This window comes from Colobus angolensis, unplaced genomic scaffold, assembly GCF_000951035.1.
Source record: "Colobus angolensis palliatus isolate OR3802 unplaced genomic scaffold, Cang.pa_1.0 Scaffold163, whole genome shotgun sequence".
Taxonomy (NCBI): domain Eukaryota; kingdom Metazoa; phylum Chordata; class Mammalia; order Primates; family Cercopithecidae; genus Colobus; species Colobus angolensis.
The window spans coordinates 6,533,576-6,557,032 of record NW_012114744.1 but is presented as its reverse complement, the minus strand read 5'-3'; the positions used below and the strand labels follow the sequence as shown (position 1 = coordinate 6,557,032).

The 23,457-nt window shown below is 37.0% G+C and overlaps 1 protein-coding gene across 3 annotated transcripts in view; it reads right to left on the bottom strand.

Moving 5' to 3' along the window:
- The window catches only part of ING3 (inhibitor of growth family, member 3), a 28,506-nt gene extending 5,325 nt beyond the window's left edge, over positions 1 to 23,181 (bottom strand). Inside the window, exons 1-9 of one of the 3 annotated variants that reach the window (XM_011937387.1) lie at positions 23,004 to 23,181; positions 22,693 to 22,764; positions 20,522 to 20,622; positions 17,976 to 18,041; positions 5,394 to 5,490; positions 3,538 to 3,609; positions 2,376 to 2,495; positions 1,933 to 2,090; positions 817 to 1,010 (exon numbers count right to left, since the gene is read on the bottom strand). In XM_011937387.1, the coding sequence (XP_011792777.1) occupies positions 817 to 1,010; positions 1,933 to 2,090; positions 2,376 to 2,495; positions 3,538 to 3,609; positions 5,394 to 5,490; positions 17,976 to 18,041; positions 20,522 to 20,622; positions 22,693 to 22,764; positions 23,004 to 23,031 (908 nt within the window). In that variant the 5' untranslated portion in view covers positions 23,032 to 23,181. Of the gene's footprint in view, positions 1 to 816; positions 1,011 to 1,932; positions 2,091 to 2,375; positions 2,496 to 3,537; positions 3,610 to 5,393; positions 5,491 to 16,625; positions 17,436 to 17,975; positions 18,042 to 20,521; positions 20,623 to 22,692; positions 22,765 to 23,003 lie in introns of those variants that run through there. The other 2 variants (XM_011937388.1, XM_011937389.1) reach the window with 2 other exon arrangements.
- Positions 23,182 to 23,457: the final 276 nt, after the last annotated feature.

Below are 23,457 nucleotides of genomic sequence, written 5' to 3'. Positions count from 1 at the left end.
TTGCTAAGCCATATGCTATTTTAATTCTACAAGTATAGAACTTTATCATAAGAAATTATATTAAACTTGCACCATTAAGATGAATTAATTTTTAAGATGTTTGACATTTCTGTTGTGGTTATTTCATATTGATCATTCATTTAGGGATTAATTCACAAAAAATATAACATATTTAAAAATACAGAAAATATAACTACTAGGTAACTAATTATTTTGGCCTAGCATTTGAACTTTCATTATGTGTAAACATCCAGGATATTCAGTTACCTGGGATTGACAGTGATAAATGCTATTACGTTTTCATATTCAAAGCTTATAAAATTATCCCAAGTCTCATATACAAAATCTAGGGATATTTTCATACCATTCATTTTTGGGGCCCAAGACTAAGAATTAAGATGCTTTGCTTACTGTTCATCAAAATGAACAATCTTGTTTAAAAAAAAAAAAAATCACCAGTATATAATTTGCTTTGCATTAATTTACCTTGACATACATGGCAAAATAAAGGGTAATAAATGAAAAGCAGTTCCATAAAATGATTTATCTTAATGAATAAAAGAAGATAAATGGAAGTCATCTATTAACAGACTCAATTTAAGACTCTAGAAAACTTAAAAACAACTCTAACACTTTTTAAAGACTTGACACCTTCAAAGTATGGCACTATAAAATGAAAACTGCATGTCTCCCCACCTCTGCAAGGTTCATTTTAAGCCGTTATATCCTGCCTTTAACAGAGAGAGGCCTGGCTGAGGTGTCAAGTAGACCAAGCGCCCAGTAAAGGGGTAGGGCTACTGTACCAATAAAACTTACTTGCTCTTTCGACCACTCCGTGAGTCGGCTGCTGATGAACTGGCATTCTGTGTTAATGTTGTCATAAGTGCCGAAGATGATGAATAGCCAACTGTTTCCCTGGCCATTGAAAATTCTTTTCCCAGCTGAAAGTCATTATTCTTAAATGCTTCATAACTGGCTTTTAAACTTGATGTTCTTCGTCCCTCCTTCATCTTAAATAGACATTCATTGACAGCATCAATATATGTAAATATGTAGATTTTCTTTTTCAAGTGTTACAAATTATAGTTTCATTTTGGTTTATCAAATATTAATTTACATTGTTTAAACTATTATTTTCATCACTGGCCTTTAAGTGGGTGTTTTTTTCTTTTTTTTTTTTTGAGGTGGAGTTTCAATCTGTCACTTAGGCTGGAGTCTAGTGGCACAATTTTGGCTCACTGCAACCTCCACCTCTCAGGTTCAAGCAATTCTCCTGCATAGCCTCCAGAGTAGCTGGGATTACAGGCACCTACCACCCACCCAGCTAATTTTTTTGTATTTTTAGTAGAGATGGGGTTTCACCATGTTAACCAGGCTAGTTTTGAACTCCTGACCTCAAGTGATCCACCTGCCTCGGCCTCCCAAAGAGCTGGGATTACAGGTGTGAGTCACTGAGCCTGGCCTAACGTTTTTTATGAAAAGATTTAAAATAAGATTTTACAGTTAGAATATAAACTATGTGATGGGTGACTTCTTAATTTGGAATACCGACAAACTATACAGAAGTGAACAAACTCAAGATGACCTAAGTCCAAGGCCACATAGGAAGCTGTGGAACTGGTAGAAGGAACAAAGAACTATGCTAGCACGTGCTATGGACTGCAGTCAAGAACATGGGTAACATGAGCAGTTATTGTGAGAAGGGTCTGCATATTATCTAAATGATAAACCTATTTTTCAGTTTTCATTATCAATCAGGTAATTCCTATGTATTATTTCATTAAATAAAATATCAGATACCATGAAACCATGACTTAAAAATGAAACTATACAATGTTAGAAAACTATTTGTTCACATCCAGTTATTTCTATTAGGTTTCCAATGATTCCGACAAAATGTAACATTTTGTCTCTAAACCCTTTACTTTTTACCTGAGCTGTTGCCTGAACTGCTTGAGCAGCTGCCATGGTAATTGCCCCTGCACCAGTTCCTGTAGATAACGAGCCAATGTTATAGGATCCCAGAGGTTGGGAGGAATTCACATTGTAGGCATTGTTAGAAGAGGCTGTGGAATTATTATTTCGACAACCTGTGTTGATGTAAAAAAGAAATAAAAACGGTTGCAGAGAACATAATGTTAGTGAGTCTAAATTACATTATTTCCCAACACAGACATAAAATCATTAAAATCTGTCATGTCACTTGTACATTAAGTCAACTGAATAATGTATCTGGTTTTCCTTTTTCTTCTTTCTCAATATGTATACTTTAACCAGGTAAAGAAACTGTACGATTCATTAATCCTGAAAGATTTTATTTCTCCTTATTCCAACACAAACAAACAAAGCAATCATATTTAAGAAAATAAACTTACCTAGTGTATTTTCCTTAGAGGCATCTGACGTAAGGGTGGATAGAAGAGCTTCAGATTTAAACTTCTTTTCAGGAATATGATCTGTTGTCGTATGGTGAGAAGTTGGATTATATTTCCTTTCTAAATATAAATAAAGAATTCATGTGTTTTTAAACTTTAGAGAACTATAGACAAGGCATAATACTTATATCCAGCTATAACGTGAAACAGGAAACAGTATGATCTGGGTTCCTCATAAAATACAGAACATGATGTTTCCTCAGAAGGCAGGACAAGCAGAACTCTGTGTCACACGTTTATTAAGAGTAGACTTCTCCACCACTTAAAAAACTTCAGTAGCGGAGTATTAAAGATAACCCAAGATACACCATGGGCTCACATACAATGTGAGGGAAACTTTGTTTTCAAAACATCATCTACCACTTAGAATAGTTTTCAGTCAACTATCTTTTCCCACCAAATTGATGTGTCAAAAGAAGCACTGATACAGTCGTTTTTTGACTGTATCAACTAGCCAGCAGTCATCTGACTAACAATTCATCCACTCACTGACTTACCAACCATTCAGACTTAATTATATGCCAAACATTAGGTTAAGCACTGGAGAAGCAAGGATGAAAAAGACAAAGGGCCTATTACAAAATAGTTTATTGTTTGGCTCAGTTGAAAAGCTCCCTAAGGAGAATGCTCAGCTGAAAAGTTCCCTAAGGAGAATCAGGTATGTGCATGAAGGGAATATACGCTATTACAGTATATGCTTAGCTTCGTAAGGAGAATCAGGTATGTGTATGAAGGGAATATATGCTATTAGAATATATGCTTAGCTCCCTAAGGAGAATCAGGTATGTGTATGAAGGGAATACATGTTATTAGAATATATGCTTAGCTCCCTAAGGAGAATCAAGTATGTATATGAAGGGAATATATGCTATTAGTACTATACATTCTCCCTCTACAAATTTAAGAGAAAACAGAACACTCATTTCCGAATCACCTATGCTCTCCTCAAGGAAAAAGATAAGTCCGCCAGTACTTGCAATAAAAAAAAAAAGAAGGGATTTACTTCTCAATTGGTTGTGTAGAGTTAAAGAAAGAGAACATACAGGTGATATAATAAGGTTTTCATTGTTTTTAAAACTTAGCTGCACTACACCAAACTTACTTTCCACTGGAGTATGTGAATGAGCATGGTGATTGTTCACTGGCTGTGAAGGAGTGTCTAATTCCAAAGATCCTAAAAGAAGAGAGGCACAGAGATACACCACCATTAAATGTCACTGCAGAACTTCACATGTCACTCAACTACAGGCAATGAGTTCCCTTACCCAGCAGAGGACTAGCAAGTTCTGAGGCATATGCCTGTATTATTTTAGCCAGACATGTTAGAGGATCATCACTGTCCATCCCACACTGAGTATATCCTCTCTCTAAACAATAAGTTATCCCTTTCCCAATATTTACCTTAAGTACAATATGGCTCAAGGAATACTTGTGTCTAATTAGGGAATTCACCACAGTGGGTGGCATATAAATGGATGAATGGACATTGTAATCTCATTACTGGTAAGAGTCAATCTAGTTTTACTGACTTGAAGACGTTTTAATGGGAGATTCTAAAGTTCTATGTGATGGGGGACATTACTATATGAAAAAAATTATTTGATCATTAAAATGACATTATGGTAATAAAGACTTCCTAAAAGAAGTTAGGGATTTTGTTTGCAAAAAGTGAGGAATAGAATATGTAACACCAAGCTTTAAAATACCTCTAAATAAATTTTTCTGGGTTTATTTTTGATCCCTTGAGATGAAATTATGGCAGGGCACAGGGTGGAGCAGTTTTTATAACTTGATCCAATTTTGTTTCATATGTCTGTGTCTTTAGAGAGGATGCTTTATTAACCTTCCTGCAGTACTGAATAGGCATGAAGTATCATTACTCACAGCTATCATCAGCATTTTTTAAAAATCAAAGCAGCTACAGAATTTTTAATTTTGTCTCAAAATACTTATTATCCTTATACAGGGTTCCTCCAGAAGAAAAGTATCACAAATAAATAGATGATTATCTAAAGTGATGCATCTACTTTTGAACACAAAAATGCAACTATAGATACCAAGACAGATTTGTGATTGGCTTCCCTAGCTGACTTCTAGTGAGTATATAGAGAGATACATAGATTGGCACTGTAAAGAAACCTTTCATCTGTGTGTGGAAACAGGTATATATTCTTGCTGTTGAAATGCATCAAGAAAAAATATGTTTGAAAGTTTTAATTAAATTCTAGCAGAAATTAGCCATAATACTAACTTGGTTCAATTAACATCCAGTGAGTGCCTACTCTACACCAAGTACCACACTAACTGCTTTTATGTACATTACCTATTTAGGTTGGAAGAAATGCTAAATTAGTTAAGGAAACAGTGCTCACGCTTCCATTTTTGGGAAGACACACCAAAGAAGTGACAGGGGTAAGTTACAGCAGGAGATCAAATAGAGCCTTGCAAAGAAATATTAACATGGTTTCTTGCTGATAAGGGAAAGAGGGAAACACTTCTTTAAGAAAAAGAGGTAGTGTTATGAAACCAATGGAATCTTTTTCAGTATATGCAGTTAAGGAAAAGCCATAAAATAATTCTTAAGAAACTAACAACCTTCCTCAAAGCTTTAGTGTATAAAGAGGCAGAGTAAAGTCAACACACTTAATGCAAGATGGTTAATTTGTCTCCCGATGGTTACGTTTCTTTAAATTTGTTCTTACCACTCAACTTACTAATATATGTGGATAGAAAATGATTTAATATGTTATTTCATAAAGAGTGAGTGGATGATATCCTATATTATCTCTCTCAGTATCCATGATCCAAACATTTCCAACTGCTAGGGTCCAAGCCCTCTGACCTGGATGCCAGCATCCACTGAAGGGCAGGTTTCAAAAGCCTCTGTGAGACAAGCTCTTCTCAGTGATTTGCACATGTATTGTCCAATATTGATGGAAAACTGTAAATTTTACTTACGCCTCTCTAATATTTCTGTAATTCCAGCATTATCAGCTTCCAGCTCCATTTTAAACTTAGCCAGTTCCTGATCCAGCTTTCTCAAGTGTCGATCTACCTGTTTCAAAGAAGATCAAAGATAACCACCAAAATTTGGGACACTGTTAAAGTGTCAGTTTAATGAGGAAACCTAAATCTTTGTTTCTTTTAGTGAATCTGCTTAGTATCCTTGAGCAAGTCAATTAACCTATGCCTCAGAGGTTTTTAATCTATAAAATGAGGGTGCTAGGCTAAAGAATCTCCGAAGTCTCCTTTAATAAATTTTAAGTTCTAAGACCCAGACTCTCAACTTGTTAGGAAATGTTCTATACTCCATTTTCAGAGGTGAGGACACGAAAATTAAAGCAAAACTGATCAGGGATTAGAGAATGGGAGGAGGGGATGGTGGAGGCTGGTCACTTTTCATAATACACCCTGTGATTACTTAGAGCCTAATCTCCTCCTACTTATAAGGCCATCATCCACACTGTCACTGTCACACCATAAAAGCTATTATTTAGAATGATGAAAGATCCTCAGTCTGCAAAGTTCCTATATTCTATACATTTATTTCTCTAAGGCATGAGAGTGAATCATAATGCTTGCAAACACTTATGTGAAGAGGAGAAACAAAAGGGGTTGTTGGTCAGAAAACTCCATTCCTCAAAGGGCCTGGTTAAAACTATTTTATTTAAAATACAATTTCCCTAGTTAATGTGGCAAAAGTTTATTTTGTCACTGAGAGATCTTTTGACTAATTTCAGAAAATTGTATGACACCTCAAGCTAACAAAAAAGTCTTAATGTATTTTTTAAGCTTAATATTAAATATTTTTAATACTTTTTCAAACTACTTTGAAGTGAAACAAAAAAACACACAAATTCTTTGAAAAATATTCATGTCACATTATTGACAACATCCTTTTCCAAGTCTAGTTTCCCATTGGATTACTGTTAGAATTAGAAATAATTTTCTTACAGATATCAAAATGTGCTATGATACTGCATCAGGGCAACATTTTAAGTAAGGTTTAGAATTAAACCATCTATAACTAACATGAGGAAGAAGGGGAGAAAGGTAGCAAAACACAATGTGCATGGGTTAGACGCCTATGAAGAGCAGGTAATGTGCTTGGCGCATTAGATGATCTATCTTTTCTAGCCCTCAAGCTGATCTTTTGAGGTTATTACTGTCTCTATTGGTGAAGAAATTAAGGCTCAGAGCGGTTCCTTAAGTAATATGCCCAAAGTCATACAGCTAATGCATTACAGAAACCAAATTTAACTTTATTTGTAATGAACTGTGCTTTGCCGTTTACCTGACATTGACCTCTGAACTTTCTGTGTGCAGAAAACAACTGTTTTTATTTTTTGAAAAACATTCTTCAGAATAATATAACTCAAGTATAAAAACTAGTAATATTGTCCTATTATTTGTATTTTATATATTAACAACAATCATTAGGGTGTTGGTTTGTGATTTTTCAGTAATTGAAAGCCAGTTTTCCTTCTACCCTTACACACACATTACTTTTCAGAGTTCTAGAATATTTAAAAACCTATATCATCACATTATGGATCCTTGCTCCTATTCAAAGAATCTGCAGGTAATTGAGCATCCTTTAATGGAACCTCCCTTCCAATAATAGTGTGAACACAGACGTCTGTTATTTGAGCATACCTCTTTCATTGTCAAAATTTAATCTCAAGGGAAATCAGAAAAAATATTCATATTTAGGTTCCAAGACCACTAATGCAATGAAAACACTCCACTGCTTTTTGTACCTACAATTATACTAATAATAAATATTGAGCTATTATGTGCTTGGTGCTGGATTAAATGAAGGATATATGAAGAATGGAAGAGAATTGTTGCCTTCATAGGAATTAGAATTTAGCTGACAAATCAAGATTTACATATGATTTTTAATATAATAAGGTATAAAAACATAGTCTAGATGTCACAAATAAGCAACAGTTCAAAAAGAGTCAAAAGTTGTACATAAAAAAATAACACTGGTAGACACAAAGGAGGTATGAATTAGTTACACAGTAAAGATGGATTGTATTCAAATAGAGGGAAAAAGGAATCACAATAAAAAATGTATAGAGACAGAAAGACAAACAATATGCTTAGAGAAAAACAAAGTATGATGTAGCATGTAATATGTATATAAAGCACAGTGAGCAAGAACGTTAGGTTGAGGGGGTAGTGTTAGGGTGAGATAAAGACCTTTCTTTTTCATACCATATACATTACCCTAACTCACTTCACCTCTGCATTTAAGGATTGTTTCATTTTATTAAATATATTGATAAAGTTCACTACATATGAAAATGTGAAAAATAATGACGAGACTTTCAATACTAGATAGCTCAGAAAAGGCACTAGAACCTAAAGGGTTAATAACTCTAAAAACCAAATTCAAAGTTACAATAAAAAGAGACAGAAAAGCCTTAACCACTTGTGGTAGGCAGCTTTAAAAGACGGCTTCCAGTCATTCTCACTTCCTCATATGTAAAAGAGATTATGAACTGATTAATATTATAAGCAATTATTAGGCAATGAGAATTATTTTTCTTCTATTTATCACTGCTGTACTAAATCAAATTAGAAGTCGGAAAGTACCATTGACCACAAGAATTATCTTAAGCTATAAAGCACCAGGATATTTAAACAATATTAAACAGCGATAATAAGAGCTGTGAACTTGCCTCAAATCCATCATGTGCATTCCCTCAAGCTACATGATTCTGAACGGTTAAAGCACCTCTTATAGCTGATCACCATGTTGTCCCCACAGGCATCAAGCAGAGCAAGGACCTAACTTACCTCACCCTTCCACAAACATCTGCTTTCATAAGACTGATTTACTATAGTAAAGAGGGTACTGACCCAGTTGAGAGATTTTCCATTAGCCACAGATTCCTAACACAGGGCTAACCACAGAGTCTAATTATTTTTTTCCCAGTTAATGTCAACAAGTGCTTTAAACAAAGTTTCCTTGCCCTATAACCCCAAATCATATTCTACAACCCCAAATCATAACAGCTTTAAGTTTAAACTCCTATAATTTTTCTAGCCTCTTTAAAGACAAAGGATATTCTAGCAACATTACTTGTTAACATACTCATGATCACAGCAAATTTAAGTCATACTTGGCCCCTCTGCACAAAACAAACAACAAATCCTTCATCCTATATTTGCATAGAGCTGTAATCTTTGACTCTTTCTTTTTTGACTCCCTGGTTTTCCAATATTCAAATTTTAAAGTGTATCACTAATGGACCCAAACACAACTAAATACAGCTTTTTCAAAGTCTCTACATGATCTACTGCTTCCAATACAATCAATTTATAAAATTTAGATTTCTAGCTTGCCCTTTCGAAATAGGCAATCAAGTCTGTTCCATTCTAAGTTGAAATCGACAGCAGTTAGTTAAATTTCTATCCATGAAAGGGTCTGGTAATAGCAAGTAAGGAGGGTAAATTGGGGAAGAAAAAGACACCATGACGGCAAAGTATTTCTCAGATGATAGGTCATGAAAATGATTCTTTATATCTCTAAATTACATTTAAACTAGACGAAAATGTGACCTATCGTTTATGCTGAAACAAATACTTGAGAGGCTTTAGCATACAACTTTGTCTAATCATCTTCCTGAAAGTCAATAAAGACAGGACAGAAATCAAAAGGTCAAACTCACATAATGTATTTCCTTAATTAGAGTATCAGATGAAAACTCTCAAATTTATAGGTAAAATGTGCATCTGAAATACAATCATCTCAGGAACAGGCCAGGATATAAAAAAAGAAGCAAGTTCAAGGGTATTGAGCACTGCAAGAGACTGCTAAAATCATTCAAGCATCAACTAAAAGCTCAAATTTTATCAGGGTATGTATAAATCAACTTTATTAGGTATTGCAATCTAATACATCCTTATGACAGTGACATCTGGCTGAGAAACACAAATAAGTGTTTAATGACTATTTATGAGTATCAGGTTTCTGGAAGAAAATTATTTTAACAGGATAGATTTTATGTGTGTTAGTCAAATTTCACTAAAATGGCTACTAAAATAAACTGTCAGTTTGTTTTACCGGACCCCTAAAACAAATTTCTTCATTTGTTGATAATATGTAGTTTGGTTTATTCCTTAATAAATGAGATGACCAGTGCAGTGATGGTCATAGAGAAAAAAAAAATGTTTACTACTGGTTTAAAAGTAAATAAAATATCAATGAAAAAAATACAATGCAATGCAGTGCCATATAAAACAATGAGGGATAAAATCAAACACAATTACATACTATGGTGACATACCATAAATTCTGTAAAAGTAATACATGCTTATTTAAAATTCCTATAATATAATGTTTAAGCAAAGGCATACATACACAAAATCTCCTTTAAGGTCTATACTCCATGCCTCTGTTTAAAGTCCTTCACTGGCTTCCCACTGCTTTAGACTAAGAATCACTCTCCTCCTAGATTGGCTTGCAAGGCCCCCATACCTTAGTTCCTGCCTGCTTCCTTTCATGCTGCTCCTTTCCCATTACAGACCACCCCGGCCTCTCTCTTGGTTCAACATGCCAAGTCTTTTCCACTCCAGACTTTGCACTTGGTATACCACGTGCCTGAAACATTATACCCTTAGCTTTTCCAACAGGTGGTTCTTTCTCATTTTCCAAGTACCACCGCAAATGTCATTTCCTTAGACTACATTCTTAACAGCCTTCACCAGTTATTCACGTTTCTCTCCCTTTCTCCCCCTTCCTCTCTCCTTTCCATAATGTTTATTTCCTCCTGTGTACTTACCAAAATCTAAAATAGTCTTTATTTAATAGTCTGCCAGGCTGGGCGCAGTGGCACACACGTGTAATCCCAGCACTTTGGGAAGCTGAGGTGGGCGGATCACCTGAGGTCAGGAGTTCGAGACAGCCTGGCCAGCATGGTGAAATGCCACCTCTACTAAAAACACAAAAATTAGCTGGGTGTGGTGGTGCATGCCTGTAATCCCAGCTACTGGCTGTGGCATGAGAATCACTTGAACCCGGGAGGTGGAGGTTGCAGTGAGCTGAGATCACGCCATTGCACTCCAGCCTGGGCAAAAAGAGCGAAACGCTGTCTCAAAAAACAAACAAACAAACAAAAAACATTTTGCCTCAGCATTGTCTGCGTCATTATTGCCCACCTACTACCTGTGACTGCTCATAGCTGGAGTTCTATAAACACTTGCTGAATGAATGAACGTCATACTCTTCCACGTCATACTCTCCCGCTACATAAAGTTGTACAAATACAAGTATACCACTGTTTTTTGGGTAAAATATCTCAGAACAGAATTTACTGTAGTTTTACATTTCCATTATGTCCCATCCACTCTCCTCTAAAGCAGACTAGTAGTCTCAGTTCTCAAATGTTATATTTTATAGGAATGTCATTCCTATTATTTATCAACTTACATTTGGATGTTTACTTTTGTTATTTCAGGGAGAATAACTAATTTGACAGGGTAACTCCATTTAGTGACCTCCCAATTGAACAAGTCAGTAATTCCCTTATATCTGACTCTAATTACATGTAAGGGTAATAATGTAAATTTCTTTCCCTCAGGCATAAAGTGCCCAAATATTACAAGACACTGTGTTGATATGTGCTACACAAAGCACACGTTTTCCAGGAAGGTACATAATTGTTTTTGACATTTTGGTAATTATTCATAAGTGATGTTAGTATTTTACTTATATTTGTAGTACCAAATTAGTAAGTTTTCCTCTTAAACACATTTCATCTAAAAATTTACTTAGTATGCAGGTATTGTAAAAATCGTGAAGGCATGAAAGAGATGACTAAGGTTTGGAAGACACTGGATTAGATTACCTTGAAAACCTTTGTCCTTCTCTTCATTGTTCACTTAATCTACTATGTCAGGCCCTCGGGGTACAGAATGACCAAAAACCTCACCTACCCTCAGACCCTTTGGTCAGGTGAGCTAATATTTTTTATTTTATAAAAAAAAAAAAAAAAAAAAATGGCCAGGTGCGGTGGCTCACATCTGTAATCCCAGCACTTTGGGAGGCCGAGGTGGGTGGATCACCTGAGGTCAGGAGTTTGAGATCAGCCTGACCAACATGGTGAAACCCTGTCTCTACTAAATATAGAAAAATTAGCTGGGGGTGGCGGTGCATGCCTGTAATCCTAGCTCCTTGGGAGGATGAGGGAAGAGAATTGCTTGAACCCGAGAGGCGGAGGTTGTAGTGAGCCGAGATTGCGCCATTGGACTCCAGCCTGGGCGCAAGCGCAAAACGCCATCTCAAAAAAAAAAAAAAAAAAAAAGATTTTTTTTTAGGGAACATGTTACCAATATTTTCATTACTTTGAATAGTAATGTTCACTTCACTGTTTAATAAATCTGTTTTTTCATTAAAGGGGGGGCTCTTTTAAAACAAACAAATTAAAAATAGGAAGGAAAAACTATTATAAAGTTGAATATATTTTTAGTTAAAATGCTCAAAACATACATATTACTTATTACTATAAGTTTTTATTGCAAAAAATATTCCCTTTACTGAACGCTCATCTGCAAATCCTGTTTCACAAGAACTTTCAAAATGAACTTATATATCAGAAAAGGAAACCTATCCAAATTGAAGACAGTAACAAAATTATGACAGCAATTTAGTAAGAGGGAAACCAAAAAGATTGGAGCAGAGAAAAGGATCACAAGATTGGGTGTTTTGTCTCTCGAAGTGATGCTATAAAGGAAACTAATCTCACCTGAATTACATATTACTTCTTGAAGTCACGCCTTGAAAAGAAGTAGCTATTGTATACTGCAGTCTGTCCTAGTCTGTCCATCAAAACTGAACCAATTTCAGCATACTCTAGTACCCTGGAGAAACTGCTTCCCAACGAAAATACATCTCCACCAACAACAACAGCATTAAACTCTCTCACCAAGACTCCTAACTTGGGGGTCATATTAGTGCTTTTTCTTCTCTATTAACATATTCAGGTGATTTTTGCTCAACAAATATTTACTGAAGAATAGCTATGTTAGGTTCTGAAGACACTAAAATAAAAACACACAGTTCCTAACATTTATACTAGGGAAGACAAACACAAAAGCAAAGGTAAATGTATAATTACAATGTTATTTGATCAATAATAACATCACATGTGTAAGACTGATTTGGAGGCTGACATGTCTGAGGATAGGGTAAAGCACAAACTGCTAAGTATCTGCATAGTTTCTATTCTCCCCTTCTTTCTGACAGAACTTCACATATCTGGGGTAATCATGTAGCTAGAGGGAGCCAATAAGATATAAGATGGCAGTAAGTAAGATTTTCAGGAAGACTCCTTCAAAGAGCTGACTAAACTACAAAATGTGCCCTTCTGAGTAATCCCCTACTGCAAGTCTTCTTCCTGCCCAGAATGGATGGTGGAACAGATTAGAAGCAGCCTGGGACAGTGATCGCGTTGGGGTGGCCATACAAATCCTGGTCTGCCTCCTCCAACAGGTATTTTATATGAGGGAAAAATAAATGCATTTGTAAAAACCACTCTTACATGCCTTTCCTGTCATAAGCTGTCAAATATCTTCTCCTAGATATAAATGATATGAATATCAAGGTTATCAAGACTATGTTAATAAAGAGGCATGTGTAGGATTATGAAGGATAGGGAAAAGCCTACCAAGCAAACAGGAAAAAGAGTCATCCCAGTCAGGAAGAGTCATGCAGACACAGTATGTTCACCACGGTCGGGCACATGGATGGTGGTGAGGGACAGAGGACAACGAAGAGATGCAGTTAGAGATCTGGCAGAAACCAAATCAAGAACTTTCTACATGGCATGATCAAACAAGTCAGTAGCAAAATGCTTAAGAATTTCAGGCTGGGTGCAGTGGCCCACACCTGTGATCCCAGCACTTTGGGAGGCCAAAGCCTCCCACTTGAGCCCAGGAGTTCAAGACCAACCCTGAGGGCAACATAGGGAGCCCTCATCTCTACAAAAAATACAAAAATTAGCCAGGCATAGCAGCAAGTGTCTGTAGTACCAGCACCTGGGAGGCTTGAGCCTGGGGGGCAGAGGTTGCAGTGACCTGAGATTGTGCCACTGCACTCCAGCCTGGCTAACAGAGCAAGGCTCTGCCTTGAAAAAAAAAAAAGAAAAGAAAAGAAAAAGAAAAAAAAAAATTAACAAGGAGACAGCATGCTCAAATGTGTATTTTAGGAAAACAGTGATAAATCAAAGGCAGAAAAACCATTTAGAAAAGCTATTATAGTTGCTTGGGTGAGAGATGAAGAGTACTTGAGGGGATAGACACTAGAAAATGACATAAGGGAATTTTCCAGGGTGAATGACAATGTTCTATATCTTGATTGGGGCACTGGTCTGTCAAAATGTCAATTGTACACTTAGGACATGTACGTATATTATCTATAATTACATTTCTTTTTTAAGTACTTGAACTACAGCAATGGTGAAGAAAGGACAATTAGAGGTAATTATAAAGTAAAATGAACAACACATGGTGATTAACTAAGTGTGAGGAAGTTAGTGACAAGGAGTATAGGGTGACTTTCAGTGCCCTAATCTGAATGACTACAAGGTCAGTGCTTCATCTGAGATTTAGAAACAAAAAGTTGGTGGTGGGGCAGGGAAGGGTAGTTAGAGAAGAAAAAGGAGATACTTTGAGTTTTAAATTTCAAAACACTGAGTTCTAGGGTCTGGGAATATTCAGATAAGATTAAAAGACTCAAAGAAACAGCTTGGGCTTGGATTAATTAAGGAATAATTAATGTATAATTGTTAACACTAACAGAACACATGGAATGGTAATAGAGGAGTGTTTCTCAACTTGGGTGGTGTGCAAAGGTTGGGGATAAAACTGGCATTTGAAAGAACAGGTCTTTAGTGTGTGGAATTTGGTCTTCCTGGCCCTCTTGGCAGGTAGAAGAGGGGAAGAGAATCACCTTCATGTAAGAACCATTTGAAGAGTAAGAAACCACGTAGGTCAAGGATAGAACCCTGAAGAACACCATCATTATAGGCTGAATCCAAGAAGGAGACTAAGAAAGGACACAAAGGTGGGAGCATCCAGAGCAGGCAGTCACATGGTAATACATGATCAAGAATGGCAAGACACAATGAATGGCAATAAGCATTAAATTTACCAATACTGTCAGTTAAAAAGAACTGAAGCTGTCTGATGAATTTAGCAATAAAGAATTTACGAAATGAAATTAGAGGGTTGGTAAATAGAACCACAATTGCCATAAATTTAGGAATAAATCAAAGGTAAGGGAGTGTCCAAGAGTTTGAATGAGAAACTACAGACTACACTGGCTAAAGCAGAGTCATGGTCACCACAGGATTTATATTAGATTGTCTAGGTTCTTTTTAAATATGAGGAAGACCTGAGCATGTTACAACGCTATGGTATAGAAGCCAATAGAAAGAAAAGAGGCTAAAGATTAAAAAGAGAAGGCATAAGTGATGAAGCAAAAATGCAGCAAGTAAAAACATGCCCTAAGGCAGCAGCAATGTGGAAGGTACCTATAAGAAAAGAGATCAAGAGTTCAATCAGTCTCTTGACTGAACAGGAAAGGGCTGATAAAATAGAGAGAAATGAAATGTAGATGCAAGAAGTATCAGAGGTAGGGCAGTTCCAAGTGATGATCAGGTTCAGTCTGTGGCAACTGAAGTGGATTAGTCTTTACAAAAGCCAAAGAAGTAGATGACTAGGTAGTATAAGATGATTTCAACAGAGAACTGTGAACCAGGTGCCAGTTTTTCAATCTGAGACTCACCTAGAAGCCATTAAATTATAGTGATAAAAGGTAGAGGGTAACTGAGATGATTATCCTAAGTCTGAAAGAGAAGGGATTTTTTACATTAAGGATATAATGTTCACCTGAAATAGGATTAAAGTATTTAAAAAGAAAGGCAGGGAGGGAGAAAGGGAAAAAGAAAAAAAATAAAAAGGAAGAGGGTAGAGCAAAGGAGGGGGCAGAAAAGAAGGGGTGGGGGAAGAAAAAGAAGACAAAAAGAAGCCTCGGAGATACTAGGGGAGTGAGAGACAGCAGCTTCAGCTTGGCAGAGTTGAAAGGGAAGCAGTGGCTTCAGGAAACTAGAAAATTCCAGTTCAGGAAAAGAGCTGGACTGAGTTCTCAAAGAAGGAGCAAATCCTACTGTCTGCCAAACTAATAGCATGATATGTATTTTAATGCAAACCCTCCAGTAAGGTATAAATTAATATTGTTTTTTTACAGCAGGAAACTGAGGTTCAAGATTAAGTAACTTTTCCAAAGTCATGGTGTCAGTCAAATGGCTGAGCTAGGGTTTGAACTCACGTCTGCATGGATCCATTATGGACACCTGCTTTCTGTTACATTTCTTATGTTTTATTAAACTTACTACCTTGCCTATATTTTACTCTCTAACCTTGGTAATCTATCCCTTCTCAATTAATTTCTGAATTTGTACTTTCCTTCTGTTTATGTCATTATCTGAGTGAAATGCTTTCCCCTCAATACAATACCTAATTCAGCATCCCAACTTTCTAAACAAACTGTTCAAAACTCTTCCTATACCCTCTAAGAAATCAATAAGTAACTCTGCATCACTTACTTCAATGTTTTTTAGCAGACACCCCTTAATATTCAACTGTGTTAATGTTTATTACATGTTTCTGTATAGGTTCTCCATTTTAGTTTGCAAGTATATCTGCCCCACTACAGTAGTTTACAGACACCTTGAGGACAATAGCCATTTCTAGTATTTACTGTTTTTTTTTTTTTCCTTTTTTTTGAGACGGAGTCTTGCTCTGTCGCCCAGGCTGGAGTGCAGTGGCGCGATCTCCGCTCACTGCAAGCTCCGCCTCCTGGGTTCATGCCATTCTCCTGCCTCAGCCTCCCGAGTAGCTGGGACTACAGGCGCCCGCCACCACACCCAGCTAATTTTTTTGTATTTTTAGTAGAGACGGGGTTTCACCATGTTAGCCAGGATGGTCGCGATCTCCTGACCTCGTGATCCGCCCATCTCTGCCTCCCAAAGTGCTGGGATTACAGGTGTGAGCCACTGCACCCAGCCTAGTATTTACTTTTTATTCCTCTATTATACCCAGGTACAACTCCCTTTTTTCAGGCACAGAGTGGATGAACAGTGTGGTTTATAAGTAAGAGATGAATACACACACACACATATTTAAAAAGCATATATTTATATTTTTTCTAAATACACAAAATATCTTTAGTAAAGGTCTAACAAGCAGTAAACCAACAAAAGAATAAACAAAACAAAGAATAGAACCAAAGAGCTATATGAATTAAAAAGCAGGTAGTCTCTAAATAAGGACTGATACATATAGTCATTAAATATGAGGAAGAATGTTACTAAACAAATTAGTCTAGATTCAAATGTTAATGCCTTTTTCTAAGTTTATAGACATAATTAAAGACTGAAACAATTAAGAACTTTTTTTTTGTCTTTATTCTACAGTAAATCAAGCTACAGCCTATTCTACCTATCTTTAGGCAGTGTCTTTTATGAAATTTTTTTCAGAATAACTGTATGAACAAAAGAGCCCAGGTTATTAGTGCCATTAAAATGTGTGTACTGCATAAAAACAACTAAACATTTTCCATGGCTCTCCATGACACATGTGTTCAAGGTTGGTACAAGCATTTACAATTCACACCATATGCGGTGTTCACCTTTTATCTTGTGTCTTGCTCACCAATGACATTTTATTTACTCGTACTTGTTCAGTAATAAATCTGTACCCAGGAAAGACAACATATGTATGAAATCTATACACTGAAGTTAGCCAAAAGTGAGCATGTGTTTTCTGCTTTAATTTACTTTAATGCAAAAACAGAAATGATTGTTTCTTAAAGTATGTATTTTAGAAGATGTTTCAAATGAAAAATAACACCATAATTGCATCAATATGAGAAATAGTGAATATTCTATCTATCTTCTTGGTGTTTTCAATCTTTTAGAAGTGCTGCTGCAAAAAAAGAATCTTGTTTAAAGTTTGTCATCTTGTATTGCATAAAAAACTGACACAGCTGTTACATACCATCTATTAACATCACCAACATAAACACTGATTCAAATGATTCTTCTTCATTTTAATCAGACTACCAACAACTCTTGTCAAGGCAGTCTTCTCAGGTATATTTTACCACAGAAACAATCTCAAAATGATGTGTAAGGCAAGTAAACACACTACCTTAAGAAGACAAGGATTAGGAAAATAAAGTTAAACATTAATTCTTGTTTAAAAAATATCTAACATCAGAAACCACCTTACCGCAGTGTAGACTTGCTAAAATGTACAGTCTCACAACATTCACTAACACTGTGGACTCTGACTTTTCCACAAAGAAACCATAAAATGGACACTGAAATGTCAAATTAGATGTCATCAAGAGAGCAATACTTCAGTTTTAGTTGCTTCTTCCTACTACATTTAAGCCAATACAATTTAAGACATAATCTATTATCCAAGTACTTATGACACAGTATGCACATTACTTTTACTTACCAAGTCATATATCTGGTTTGCCAACTGAACCTTCTCATCTGCATCTTCCAAAGCTTTATAGTAGTCCTGAATGAAAACATTTTCATTTCAAAAATAAATTAATCCTTTAAAAATATTCATATGCAGGACATATAACTGTATTTTCATTATCATACCTTGTTATCACAGTCATCCTACCTTAGTAATAAAAAACCTATTAGAGGCCAGGAGTGGTGGCTCACGCCTGTAATCCCAACACTTTGGGAGGCCAAGGAGGACGGATGACTTGAGGTCAAGAGTTCAAGACCAGCCTGGCCAACATGGCAAAACCCCATCGTTACTAAAAATACAAAAATTAGCCGGGCATGGTGGTGGGCGCCTGTAATCCCAGCTACTCCGGAGGCTGAGGCACAAGAATTGCTTGAACCCAGGAGTCGGAGGTTGCAGTGAGCTAAGATTGGGCCACTGCACTCTGGCCTGGACAACAGAGAGAGACAGGCCGGGCGCGGTGGCTCAAGCCTGTAATCCCAGCACTTTGGGAGGCCGAGACGGGTGGATCACGAGGTCAGGAGATCGAGACCATCCTGGTCTACACGGTGAAACCCCGTCTCTACAAAAAAATACAAAAAACTAGTCAGGCGAGATGGCGGGCGTAGTCCCAGCTACTCGGGAGGCTGAGGCAGGAGAATGGCGGGAACCCGGGAGGCGGAGCTTGCAGTGAGCCGAGATCGCGCCACCACACTCCAGCCTGGGCGACAGAGCGAGACTCCGTCTCAAACAAAACAAAACAAAACAAAACAAAACAAAAACCTGTTAGAAATAGGGTGGGATGGAAAAGAGTTAGAAATTATGCACAACGGCCAAGAGTAAAAGGGAGATGTTCAGAATTTCCAGAAAGGATATAATTAAAAGCAAATGCCATCGTAAGTCTAGAAAAAGTTATATGAGTTAATGAACAGTATTTAAAATAAAAAGTTACCTAAAATTGATCTAACTTGTAGAGTACATTTGAATTCCATTAAAAAAAATGTGTTAAAGTTCAGCTATTGAAAGGATTCTGATCTGCATTTCCCTATTTTCCAGTTGTTCTATAACTCCTACTTTAAAATAGGTATATATTTATACAACTCAATCTATATTTTAAATTTTGCCTCAACTTATTTTTTTTTAAAAAAAAAAGAGGGGGAAAGAAGATGATACTATGAATTTCCATGGGGTACTAGACTTCTCAGGGTATATTCAAGGTGCACTCCACCAAAAATTTATTAGGTTAAAGAGATGATTAGTGACTTTGGGATGTGGATATATCATGTCTATACTCACAAATACATGTCCCTCCAGGTTTCTTCCAAGCTAGGACCACTTCTGTTATAGAGTATTGGTTTTTTTTTTCCCCAACAGAAATAATATTCCCTCCATGTGGTAGAATAAATAACAACACTACTACTCAATTTGTAGTTTCCAAATTTCTTTCTTAATTGATCCCTTTTTATTTATTTATTTATTTATTTTTTGAGACAGAGTCTCACTCTGTCACTCTGTTGCCCAGGCTGTAGTGCAGTGGCGCGATCTAGGCTCACTGCAACCTCCACCTCCCGGGTTCAAGTGATTTTCCTGCCTCAGTCTCTCGAGTAGCTGGGATCACAGGCGCCTACCACCACGCCCGGCTAATTTTTGTATTTTTAGTAGAGACAGGGTTTCACCAGGTTGGCTAAGTTGGTCTCGAACTCCTGACTTTAGGTTATTCACCCGCCTCAGCTTCCCAAAGTGCTAGGATTATGGGTATGAGGCATCACGTCTGGCCTCTTAGTTGATCCTTGAACAATTCCATGAACACTGGGTTTAGGAAGGCATTATTACTCAGAAATATCAAGATTTAATGTCACACAGCTAAATAGCAGAGTCATGACCAAACTCAAGTCTTTCAAGTTGTTCTTCAAATGTATCCATCCCTGAATGAACTCGATCACATTTGTAAAGCAAACTTTGAGATGTGAGTGTATACTCACTCAATTCTGGAAGAGAGCTATAACCACTATGAAACTAACAAAACCTCAAAGAATTCTGTTTCCGGACCAATTCATGTGCAAATTTGGAGTTTTTAACTAAAAGGCTTTCTTAAGTTCCTTCTAACTTTTAAGATTTTGTTCTTCTGTGGGTCCACTAATTTAGGTACCTAGCAATATATAAAATATTCTTCAAGGTCTGCTGATGTTTATTTATGCTAGTTTGTGGCCAAAACTGGAATACAGTACTCCCTCTCTGGAAATGACTCAACTTTAATTATACACAACTAGAATAAAACAAATAGAAAAAAATGTAACTTTTAAATGGTCTATCACTTTCTAATAGTCACTAATTATTGAAACAATATTTTTAATTACCAAAATGCTTTAATGACTAAAAATCGCTATCTGAAGCTCTAAACCACACTAAACTATTTACATTCTAAAGAGTCATTGATAATATTCCCTTATTTTGATATCCAGACCACTATTTAGTTTTGAAATATCTTTTTCAGAGGGTCCCAGTATTTCTTGATAAATGATCCAAAGTGTCGCACATACTTTTTTGATGGATGCCATTTGTTCTTCTCTCCATTCAGGTTTATTTTTCTTTGCGTTCATAAAGAATTCACTGACTCTTTGTTCTAGTTGATCCATTGCATCTATGACATAATAAAAAAATCATATTAAATGACCAAATTCATATACTAAATATACATGGTTTGATTTAGGGAGGGAAAAAATCTGACAATATACACTCTTTCACTTCGCCAGTAACTTAAATATGTTACGCTTTGATTATGTAAATATATAAAGCCTCAATTACCTTCCTTTAAAAACTTACAATTTTCCTTATTGACAGATTATTTTTGTTTTTGTTATTTCAAAATTTTTTCCAATAGCCAAAGTAGAGTCAACAAAGTACATGGGCTCTATCCTATAATTTTTCAGCAATACAGCCTTGGGGTCAAAAGCTATAGGTATTAATCAGACAAACGTACCAAAACACAATGAAAACACCATTAGATAATCCTCACATTTCTTTTAACAAGAAAACGTGATAAAAAGATTTGGTATATGGCATTAAACATCTCATCATGTCATATCCCAACTGAAAGTAGTAGGTACAATCATTTAAACGTTAATTCTAGGTAAGTATTCCTCAAATTACGTGCCAAGACTAATCATCTCATTGGATGTCTGCTTAAAAAAAAGGAAAAATTAATAAAAAGGATTCTGTTGTTACGTAAGTTGAGAAAAATCTTTTCATAGCATACTTCCTTTGGAGATTTTCAGTCCACAATAGCCTTTTAAAGACTCTGTGAAGTACTATGGTTAATTTTTAGTATCTTCCTTTGTTTAAATAAGCATTTCTGAATTTATCTGGCACACTATTCTGTTAATCCATATCTATTAACTTCAGAAAATTCGTTACTGTAAAGAAATGCACGTTTAAAAACCCTGTAATATGTATACTGTAAGCCCAAATTATAAGAGAATTTAAACTTTTAAATAATAAAATATAAAAAAAAATTTAAAGTAAGTTACCCTTTATTTAATGCCTACCTTGTATCAGATACTATAAATTCTAATCCATCTGTAATATTTTAAATCCTTAGATGATTCTCTTTTTATAGACAATGAAAGCCCCACACAAGCGGTAATACAGTCAGAGTCAATGAGTAAATTAGTAAAGCCCTAAAACAAACTCAGATCTGACATCCATGTCTATGCTCAGTCCTGCACAAAATACTTCTTCAGCAAATCTTTAGCATTTCGACTACACTAAAATTAAAATGAATTTGTGAGACAGCTGGAGAACCACACACACAATTCATACTTCATACCACAATCCACTGAACAGAAGGTGGCTTCCATGCCACCAGTTTTTATTATGTGCCACCTGAAACTTACTGGAAAAATATACTCATAAACAAAGGGTATAGAAGTGGGTGTGTGGTCATGGGCAGAGAAGACGGGCCAGTGAAAAGGACAGGTTCTTAGCTGCAGCAAGTGGTCCCTAAGCCACCTATTTATAGTCCTTGCTCTACGAAAGAGCAAAGTTAATTTGGGGAAAAAGTCACAGAGACTACCAAGCTATCACTGAAAGAAAAATAAATGTTCACTAACTGCTAAAATTTTTAGTACAGCACATAAGAAACTTTACAGTGAAATCTAATTTCTGTCACTCATTTTAACCAAGAAAATGACGATTCTGTTACCATTTAAAATGTATCTTATAACGTGTAACTAAGTTTTCAAAATTTGACATTCGCCAGGGTCTCTAAAGAGCTATATATAACCTGTGCTTCTATGCTCTCCACTCTTGAAAAACTGAATAGGATGAACTTTAAAAATAAGTATAAATGCTGAAATCTAAGTTCGATACGAAAAGGCTCAAGAAAACATCTCAACATTTATTATGCTGACGTGCATTGAAACATAGGTAACTATCTCAATGACGGTAGAGAAATAATTTTTGCACGATCCCACATTCTAGAAAGGAATACACGTGTCCCAATGCCGCCTCCTCTTGCAAAAGCCAGAAAAAAGTAGCATGGGAGGGAAGGAAAGGGCGAGATTCAGGGCTGCCAGTTCTTTTTGACAACTCCTTATGCACTAGCGGAGTGAGCCAGAGGACAGTGAAAGAGCATTAGGCGCTAGCAGTGATGAAAAGCAAGTCTGGCACTGAACGCGCGCAGCCAACAGGAGTAGCAGACGCGCCGACTTACTCTGCACCTGCAGGTCCATCTCGCGCATTTCCGTGAAGCGGTCCCGCAGATCCATAGGAAGCTGCTCAATCACTGTCAAAGGGAGAGTCCGTCAGAGGGGCGGGGCCAACGGCGAAATACGCGCTTACGTCACTGCGCGCGTGCGTCAGGGGGGTCGAGGGGGCCGGCAGCCCACAACGAGGCTGCCAGTTACCGTGAGAAAGAAACATCCCCCGCCGCCCCCTCCCTCCCGCCATCTCGCTGCCCGTCCACTCGCGCTCTTGCCCTCCCGCAGGTCCCACCGGCGGCCGCCGCCAGCGCCGCGCACTCACTTTCCAGATAGTCTTCTAGGTACAACATCGCGGCCCTTAGAGCGGAGGGAACAAAGGGGTCCAGGGGTTTATTTGTGTCACTCGCTGTCGCCGGAGTTTTGTCCCTTCCAATATGGCGCCTCCGCTAGCAGCACCCGCTCGACTCCGGCAAAAAAAAAAAAAAGAGAAAAAAAAAAAAACCACTTTGGCGCCTGACGGCGCTTGCCTCACTGCCGCCCGGAGTTGCTATTGGTTGGTTAAAGGAATGACGTAAGCCGGCCGGTGTTCGCCCCCGTGCGTTTGTGGGAAATGTAGTTTTCTTCCTCCTGAGCAAGGGTTGGCGCGCTGGCGGCTCCCGTCGTAGAAACTACCAATACCAGGCGACATTGCAAACAGTGCGTAACAGAATCCGAAATGCGGTGTCTCTGTTTATTTGTTGATTTTTGCACAGAGAATGGCGGGAGTTGTGTGTGCC